The sequence below is a fragment of the Oncorhynchus gorbuscha genome, linkage group LG19 (assembly GCF_021184085.1).
Source record: "Oncorhynchus gorbuscha isolate QuinsamMale2020 ecotype Even-year linkage group LG19, OgorEven_v1.0, whole genome shotgun sequence".
Lineage (NCBI taxonomy): Eukaryota > Metazoa > Chordata > Actinopteri > Salmoniformes > Salmonidae > Oncorhynchus > Oncorhynchus gorbuscha.
This window is the reverse complement of record NC_060191.1, coordinates 16,286,102-16,295,988: the sequence shown is the minus strand read 5'-3', so window position 1 is coordinate 16,295,988 and position 9,887 is coordinate 16,286,102. Positions and strand designations below refer to the sequence as shown.

The 9,887-nt window shown below is 40.4% G+C and overlaps 1 protein-coding gene across 4 annotated transcripts in view; it reads right to left on the bottom strand.

Moving 5' to 3' along the window:
• Positions 1–3,518: 3,518 nt before the first annotated feature.
• Positions 3,519–9,887, bottom strand: part of LOC124004764 (triple functional domain protein-like) — a 139,931-nt gene continuing 133,562 nt past the window's right edge. For all 4 annotated transcript variants that reach the window (XM_046313532.1, XM_046313534.1, XM_046313533.1 and 1 more), the window contains 6 exons: positions 9,537–9,564; positions 7,483–7,645; positions 7,177–7,298; positions 6,763–7,042; positions 6,321–6,459; positions 3,519–6,152 (listed from right to left, as the gene is read on the bottom strand). In XM_046313532.1, the coding sequence (XP_046169488.1) occupies positions 5,595–6,152; positions 6,321–6,459; positions 6,763–7,042; positions 7,177–7,298; positions 7,483–7,645; positions 9,537–9,564 (1,290 nt within the window). In that variant the 3' untranslated portion in view covers positions 3,519–5,594. The remainder of the gene's footprint in view (positions 6,153–6,320; positions 6,460–6,762; positions 7,043–7,176; positions 7,299–7,482; positions 7,646–9,536; positions 9,565–9,887) is intronic.

Here is a 9,887-nt window from a genome sequence, read left to right as displayed (position 1 = left end):
CGTTATGTTTGGAGGAAAAAGGGGGAAGCTTGCAAGCCGAAGAACACCATTCCAACCTTGAAGCAGTATCATGTTGTGGGGGTGTGGGGGTGGGGGTGTGGGGGTGCTTTGCTGCAGGAGGGACTGGTGCACTTCACAAAATAGATGGCATCATGAGGAAAGAAAATTATGTGGCTATATTGAAGCAACATCTCAAGACATCAGTCAGGAAGTTAACGCTTGGTCGCAAATGGGTCTTCCAAATGGACAATGACCCCAAGCATACTTCCAAAGTTGTGGCAAAATGGCTTAAGGACAACAAAGTCAAGGTATTGGAGTGACCATCACAAAGCCCTGACCTCAATCCCAAGACCCAAGTCAAACAATTTAAAGGCAATGCTATCAAATACTAATTGAGTGTATGTAAACTTCTGACCCACTGGGAATGTGATGAAAGAAATAAAAGCTGAAATAAATAATTCTCTCTAGTATTATTCTGACATTTGACAGTCTTAGGGAATTTTACTAGGATTAAATGTCAGAAATTGTGAAAAACTGAGTTTAAATGTATTTGGCTAAGGTGTATGTAAACTTCCGACTTCAATTGTATATATATTTAAAAAATCAATAATCAATAACCAATAATCAAATCAAAGCAAATGTATTTATAAAGCCCTTCTTACATCAGCTGATATCTCAAAGTGCTGTACAGAAACCCAGCCTAAAACCCCAAACAGCAAGCAATGCAAGTGTAGAAGCACGGTGGCTAGGAAAAACTCCCTAGAAAGGCCAGAACCTAGGAAGAAACCCAGTAGCGGAACCAGGCTATGAGGGGGGTTCAGTCCTCCTCTGGCTGTAATCGGTATCGGTATCAGCGTTGAAAAATCATAATCGGTCGACCTAGTCTGAATACTTACAATAGCAGTCAAAGGTTTGGACACACCTACTCAAGAGTTTTTCTTTATTTTGACAATTTTCTACATTGTAGAATAATAGTGAAGACATCAAAACTGTAAAATAACGCATATGGAATCATGTAGTAACCAAAAATGTGTTAAACAAATCAAAATATATTTGATTTTAGCTGTCATCAAGGCAATGGTAGTTACTTTGAAGAATCTCAAATATAAAATATATTTTGATTTGTTTATTTATTTATGTATATTTCGGTCATGGTCAGCAACTATACAACACGATAAAGATTTCCATATGTTGTTAGCATCCAGAGCGTCTTGCTGTAATTGACTGACACAAGGTTCAGAATTGTCATGATGCACTTATTAAACACCAGCTCAGTATGCCCTCTATTGGGGAAGCCAGTGTGTGCGTGTGAGTGCATGAACATTGAAAACAGGATTCGGCCTACCTACTGAGATAAAATCTCTGAAGATAACCTGAGCTTGCTCACGATAGCTCAGGAGCTGTGGTTGCATGCAAAGCAGCTGCTACTTTCGCTCTAAAAACAGCTCTGTTGATTTCACACCTGATAAGAACATGTGCCATACCTCAGTTAAATACAAACACAGAACCTGTCCCTAAACAACCTTCAAATGTACAACTTAAAAAACATCCACACTTGATAAATTGCTACAAGAATATTGAGTTAAATTTCCTTTTTTTTTTCAAGATAAGCAACGTTAACTGAACGAAACATATAATTGAAGATCAATTCATAATGATGATGATTTTGGACATGAATAGTTCATTGACAGCTGCTGAGTTTTTTTAACTTAATAAAAAAATGACTTGAACGTAACAGCCAAATCCGAGGATGTGGTTAACATCTATGATCTTTTCCGGCATCAAGCATCATAGTTAAGTCCGAGTGGTCTGAAAGGGAAACGTACATTACATCACACCTACATGAATCGGTAATCATTCTAAAAATCAGGAGTGACCATGGTTTGAAGTGCCTGTTGAAATAGAGAGTGGGGAAAGAACAGTTTGGTTATTTGAATGAATAATCTTTGGTGCAAATTGACTGCACAACGCCTGCACCTTGGAGATAAGATCACAGACACCCACTCTGGTTTCTCATACCTTGGAGATAAGATCACAGACACCCACTCTGGTTTCTCATATCTTGTTCATCATCGATAGAGATCTGATTCTGATGAGAAACATCCAGTTATTGTGGACACCATTCACACCTATTCCGTTTCCTTCAACAACTACAACTGTCAAACAATAATGTTATCAACCATGTTTATCTCAGATATGTTTATAAGGTTATAATTAGGTAAGTCCGCACCACATGCAGTGCCTTCACAACACCTGACTTTTTCAGCCTGAATTTAATATAGATTCAATTGAGATTTTGTGTCACTGGTCTACACACACAATACCTTTATAATGTCAAAGGGGAATTCTGTTTTACAAATTTTTACAAATTAATAGAAAATTAAAAGCTGAAATGTCTCGAGTCATAAAGTTTTCAACCCCTTTGTTATGGCAGTCCTAAATAAGTTCAGTAGTAACATTTGATTAACAAGTCACAAACGTTGCATGGACTCATTCTTTGTGCAATGATGGCGTTTAGAGGTAGAGGAGATTATGTCGAAAGGGAAACTGCTTGTCCTATGGAAACCATCTGATGGAAAGGTCCACGTTCCTTAGTCTCATTCTCTTCATGTCAATTAGATGTATTTTGAATGACTACCTCATCTCTGTACTGCACACACAATTATATGCAAGGTCCCTCAGTTAAGCTGTGAATTTCAAATACAGATTCAACCACAAAGACAAGGGAGGTTTAACAATGCCTCGCAAACAAGGGCAACTAGCGGTAGATGGTAAAAAAAATAATCTAAAGCAGACATGGAATATCCCTTTGATCATGGTGAAGTTATTAATGACACTTTGAATACTGTATCAATACATCAAGTCACGACAAAGATACAGGTGTCCTTCCTAACTCAGTTGCCAGAGAGGAAGGAAACCGCTCAGGAATTTCACCATGAGGCCAGTGGTGACTTTAAAACAGTTTGAGTTTAATGGCTGTGATATGGAAAAACTGCGGATGGTTACTCCACAATACTAACCTAAATGAAAAGATAGAAGCCTGTATAGAATCAAAATTACTCCAAAACATGCATTAAGTTTGCAATAAGGCACTTAATTAAAACTGCAAAAAATGTGCCAAAGAAATCCAACACAACACATCACTGAGTACCACGCTTCATATTTTCAAGCATGTTGGTGGCTGCATCATGTTATGGGTATGCTGGTCATAGGCAAATATTGTACGTACCCAGAAAGAGTCACAGCTGTAATCGCTGACAAATGTGATTCTAACATGCATTGACTCAGGGGTGTGAATAATTATGTAAATTAGATATTTCTGTATTTAATTTTCAATAAATTTGCACAAATTGTTTAAAAATGTTCTAATTATGGGGAATTGTGTGTAGATGGGTGAGAAAAAAATATTTGTAATCAATTTTTGAATTCAGGCTGCAACATAACATGAATAAATCATGGGGTATGAATACTTTCTGAAGGCATTGTACATACATAAATACTAGAAAAACTTCCAAGGGTATGTTCCATACGTTTAATGGCAAAATAACTGAGGACTAAATAAAATATTTACAGCAAGTAATGTGTAAACAATTTCTGTACAAAGAAATATACATGCAAAAGTAAAAATAAGTAATTTAACATTCAAAATAACGTAGCATGTATCAAATATGAGGAGGTTACATCCAGGTTCCAATGTTCGTCGTCCATGTCTGTACAGCTTTACACATGAATAAATAAGAGGACACAAAATGGGACTGTACAGGTTAACAAACACATTCATTGTATCACTGTGACTACTGCCTTGACATAGACATGAAACTCTGATAACTTTTCATGCTTAAAAGGAAATAAATCTGTTTTGTCCGCCTCTCCAGATCAATTGACTGGCACTTTAAAATCAGTTTGAATTCATACAATGATTAATTCACTGAAAACAGCTCGGTCATGGTCACTCTCAGATAAAGGTTAGGGTAATAGCGCCGCAACGTCCATGCACAATTATTGTAACGTTGGTGCAATGTTGTGGGTATTTCTCCCCCCCCCCCTTCAAACCAAAGGCTCGGCAAAGAATGCTATCCCAAGTTTCAGTGAAACCAAGATGTTGATCATTGCAACACAATGTCTAGCGAAATACATAACTTAAAAAGTCAAACAAACGTACACAGCAATCACCACTTTGTGCACAGCTTGAGAAGTGAAGTTTGAAACGTTAATTAGGTAAGCAGTTCTTACAACGCGAATAAATAAAGCCACTGTGAACCAATGTAAACATCTCTAGGTTCAGCAAGGTTTTCATAACTTAACATGGTACATTATATAACGCATTTAAAGAGAGCAAAGTACAGTTAACTTTGGTATAGTTACAGAAAAAAAATAAAACAATGACAAACTGAAAGCATAAGTGCCAAAATCGATTAAAATATTTTTTCTTATTTTACATTATTTGCAAAACCTGCATTTTAGGTTACCAAGATATTAATACTGAACTTAATACGGAAAAGAGTAACACAATACATACATCTACTGCAGTACCAGGTACGTACATGCCTTTTTAGATTACAGGTACAACACATGTCTTCAGAAATAGTTACATACATGTTAAAGCTGCAACATTGCACATGAGAAATGAACACAAAATACGAGTGCATTTCTAGAAGTATTTCTGGTAGTGAGGGTTTAAGTAATTTGACTGGCATGAGGAGGAGCTGGTCTCCCTCACACCTCTCTTCCATTGGCAGGACTTACTACTCAGCTAGTGAAACAGCGGTTGAGACAAATTCTTCAAAATGAGAATGAAGGCAGGAACACATTATTTACAAAGTAAGGCGGATATATCAGAAATCTAAAGAGCTTTTCCAATAGTGTTATAGCTTTTTGTTGTTTGTTTGTTTATTTCTCTGCTGAGGTCTGACTAAAATAACATAATTGTACTAACTGTTACAGGTCCATACAATAGCAAGGCCAGAACAAAGCATTTGCCGATTTATTGTATGTTAATCAACCACAACTACAATGAGTTTGGTCTCCAACTGGTTCTAGAAGTGGTGTTCTGAAGCAACGACCCTGTGGTGGGTCGGTGGTGCTTTGTTCATATGTCGCATTCATTTTTGTTTTCATTCTTTTTAATAACCTTTGTTTTTGAAAAGGTATATGAATAAAGACTGTTTCTTCACTATACATTTCCTTTACAAAAAGTAATCTCTCATTACAAAAACAATTTTCTTATATTCAACCAAAAGCAACCCGATATTACAGTATCGGTTTGTAATACTATTCAAACAAGGCTTGCTCTCACTGGCTCTCGAGAAAGCTTTGTTCTCCCTGTTAGTCAAGTTTGAAATACTTTCAAATAGTTTACTTTTGTGCAGGCATATAGCCATCATCCATACAAAGGTGGGGATGGAAGGGAAGTATCTAAATCTCTTGGGGGAGGGGGGGGTATATCTCAGTCACAAATATTCAAAGCCGTCAGCAGACAGCAGCAGCAGGATGCTGGGTAAAATAGTTCTAAGGAAGTGGCGTAGTTGGCTGAGGGAGGATGAGATCATCATTGTGACTCGGTGGTTTCTGGGTACTGTAGTCCTCTAACCTGCTCATATCTGGTTGAGGAGTCTGCTGTGAAGGAAGGTCTTGATGCTGCCCACGGGCCTAACGTCGTTCTGGTGTTTCCGCCGCTCGATGAAGGAGATGAGTCTGGAGGTGTCGATGCACCCTGGGTGCTGGTTTTGTTGCTGGTGGGAGTCCCACGGCTGCAGCCAGGGCTCCTGAAGGCAATCGGCGGCAGAAGGTCTCCGGTCCGGCTCGCCCTGTAGGAGGAGACCCACAAAGTCCCTGGCCGCCTGGCTCACACCCTGGAAGTAGTCATGGGGGAAGCTGAAGTCCAGACGACAGATGTTCAGGCATGTCTCCTCAGCGCTCTCATCCAGGAAGGGAGATGCTCCGCTCAATACCACATATGTTACAACCCCCAGGCTCCAGAGGTCAGAAGTCAGGGAGACGGGCTGGCCCAGCACCAGCTCCGGGGCTGAGAACTCTGGGCTGCCCAGTAGGGGGTGGATGTAGTGGCCACTGTTCAGCTGGACGGCGTCTCCGAAGTCTGTCAGCTTGACCACGGGCTGGGCAGAGTTCTGCTCCACTAACACGTTCTCAGGCTAAAGGGATACACACCGATACCCACGCACATACACGCAAAGATCATATGATTAAGAATTTACCCATGATGGGAGTATTAGCTTTGCTTAAGAACAATCAGTTAGCCATCATACAGTACACAATCACATTTAACTCCTGCTCTATATGTCACAGTCTTTGTGACTCACCTTCAAGTCCAAGTGAGCTATCCTCCAGCTATGCAGGTAGTGTAAAGCTTCTAGAATGTCCCTAAGGTACAAGGCCACCTTCTCTTCAGTGAGGTTACCCCAGCTGACTATGTAGTCCAGGAGACGGCCTTGATCAGCCCTGCAGACACAAAGCACCAGAGCACCAGAGAGAGACATTAGCCCACTGATATGGTAGATGTACAAGAGGGCTGCTTGAACATGATTCAAAAGCATAACACAGTAAATAAATATATACAGTAATATATTGTTCAAAACGGAAACCAATTCTATTTCAATTCAGGAATTATAATTTCTTCAATAATCATAATACATACAGTGTGTATGTCCCAAATGCTATCTATCCCTCTGTAGGGTACTACTTTTGATCAGTTATAGGGAATAGGGTGCCATTTGGGGCTCATCCACAGTTTTTCTAACATACATCTCCAGCACTAGCACGTAGCTGGTGGCTGTCTCGAAGGTGTCCAGCAGGCCGACCAGGTGTGGGTGTTCCAGACACTGTAGTATCCTCAGTTCCTGGAGCACCTGCTCACGCCGCATCAACCGCTTGTTGACATGTTTGGCTGCCACGGCACGCTTGCTCCCACGCTGGTCACAGCGCTTAGCCACTGAGAACCTCCCCCTGCCCAGTTCTGTGACCTCTGTGTAGAAGGACTCAAAGTTGTTCTTCCAGATCACTTCACTCCCATCGTCAGAGGCCTCTGGGAAAATAGAAACATTGAATGTTAAAATGCAAAAGTACTGAAGAATTCATATACTGTGTGTAAGTAGTGTGAATATAGAGGATATACTGTATCTCCACAGGAGTCTACAACTCAACTCAAAAGTGACTAACCTGAGACTCTGAGGCTGGCGGAGGATGACATGCTGCCCACTACGTTGATGGCAACACAGGTGTACACCCCGTCATCCTCCACAGACACACCCATGATGAGGAGAGTTGCCTCGCCAGTGTCACTGCAGATGAGAGAAGGGAAGTCACAAGGTAAGTTTCAACAATAGCAACATTTACTTTAATTCAACTACAACAGAACATTGTCTTCCAACAGCTAAGTCATTCTAACGCGTTGCAATGATCCTTGAAGAGTATCTACTAAATGACTAAAATGTAACTTAGAATGTCATCACTGCCGGTGTGTACCTGTAGGTGATGCTGTAGTGTCCGTCATTGCTCAGAGTGCTGTGGTCAGGTCCTCTCCAGGTGACCGAAGCTTTGGGTCTTCCACAGACCTTACTCCTCAGAGTGACACTCTCCCCCAGGTCACAGGTCACATCACTCAGGGGCAGCAGGAACTCTGGGGGTACTACAGAGGTGACAGACAGACAGAGAACACGTGAGTTGACTGTGTCACATGCTACAGTTGAAGTTGGAAGTTTACATACGCCTTAGCCAAATACAATTAAATTAAATTTTTCACAATTCCTGACATTTAATCCTTGTAAAAAGTCCCTGTTTTAGGTCAGTTAGAATTACCACTTTATTTTAAGAATGTGAAATGTTAGAATAATAGTAGAGAGAATGATTTATTTCAGCTTTTATTTCTTTCATCAAGTTTCCAGTGGGTCAGAAGTTTACATACACTCAATTAGTATTTGGTAGCATTGCCTTTAAATTGTTTAATTTGGGTCAAACATTTCGGGTAGCTTTCCACAAGCTTCCCAGAATAAGTTGGGTGAATTTTGGCCCATTCCTCCTGACAGAGCTGGTGTAATGGAGTCAGGTAAGTAGGCCTCCTTACTCGCACACGCTTTTTCAGTTCTGCTCACAAATGTTATAGTATGCTTGGGGTATGCTTGGGGTCATTGTCCATTTGGAAGACCCATTTGCGACCAAGCTTTAACTTCCTGACTGATGTCTTGAGATGTTGCTTCAATATATCCACGTAATTTTCCTCTCTCATGATGCCATATATTTTGTGAAGTGCACCAGTCCCTCCTGCAGCAAAGCACCCCACAACATGATACTGCCACCCCCGTGCCTCATGATTGGGATGGTGTTCTTCGGCTTGCAAGCCTCCCCCTTTTTCCTCCAAACATAACTATGGTCATCATGGCCAAACAGTTCTATTTTTGTTTCATCAGACCAGAGGATATTTCTCCAAAAAGTATGACCTTTGTCCCCATGTGCAGTTGCAAACCGTAGTCTGGCTTTTTTATGTCGGTTTTGGAGCAGTGGCTTCTTCCTTGCTGAGTGGCCTTTCAGGTTTTGTCGATATACGACTCGTTTTACTGTGGATATAGATACCTTTGTACCTGTTTCCTCCAGCATCTTCACAAGGTCCTTTGCTGTTCTGGGACTGAACTACGTTCATCTCTAGGAGACAGAACACATCTCCTTCCTGAGCGGTATGACGACTGCGTGTTCCCATGGTGTTTATACTTACGTACTATTGTTTGTACAGATTACTGTGGTACCTTCAAGCGTTTGGAAATTACTCCCAAGGATGAACCAGACTTGTGGAGGTCCACAATTTTTTTTCCTGAGGTCTTGGCTGATTTCTTTTGATTTTCCTATGATGTCAAGCAAAGAGGCACTGAGTTTGAAGGTAGGCCTTGAAATACATCCACAGGTACACCTCCAATTGACTCAAATGATGTCAATTAGGCTATCAGAAGCTTCTAAAGCAATGACATAATTTTCTGGAATTTTCCGAGCTGTTTAAAGGCACAGTCAACTTAGTGTATGTAAACTTCTGACCCACTAGAATTGTGATACAGTGAATTATAAGTGAAATAATCTCTCTGTAAACAATTGTTGGAAATATGATGTGTCATGCACAAAGTAGATGTCCTAACCGACTTGCCAAAACTATAGTTTGTTAACAAGAAATTTGTGGAGTGGTTGAAAAATAAGTTTTAACCTAAGTGTATGTAAACTTCCTACTTCAACTGTAACTAGCCTTGCGATATACTAGCGTCCTGTCCATTGGGTGTACTTTCTTTTTCAAGCTGCCTCACGCTACAGAAACAGGAGACAGGCTGCTTGCCCTACACACTGCTCTGGCTCGGAGGAGGATACTTACATGCAAACTACACAATCGCACATCTGAGCTACCCAATAGACAATAGAAAGCATGCAGTACAATACAAGACAATACAAACTTGTCTTATTGAACCCCTACTATGTGAAGAAATAGATGTTATTAATTTACTGTATAGTAAAGCCCAAGCAAAAGCATTTAAATATATACATACCCTCATAGATGTAGTTGGGGTTTAGAAGCTGAAAGAAAAAATATGAACACAAATGTTTCTTCTCCAAATTAGTTTGACCACACATACATTAAATAATTACAACATGAAGCCATTAAATTAGGTTAATGTAGAGGGGCTTTAGATCTCACAGTCATACTGAGGTTAATGTAGAGGGGCTTTAAGTCTCACAGCCATACTGAGGTTAATGTAGAGGGGCTTTAAGTCTTACAGCCATACTGAGGTTAATGTAGAGGGGCTTTAAGTCTTACAGCCATACTGAGGTTAACGTAGAGGGGCTTTAAGTCTTACAGCCATACTGAGGTTAACGTAGAGGGGCTTTAAGTCTTACAG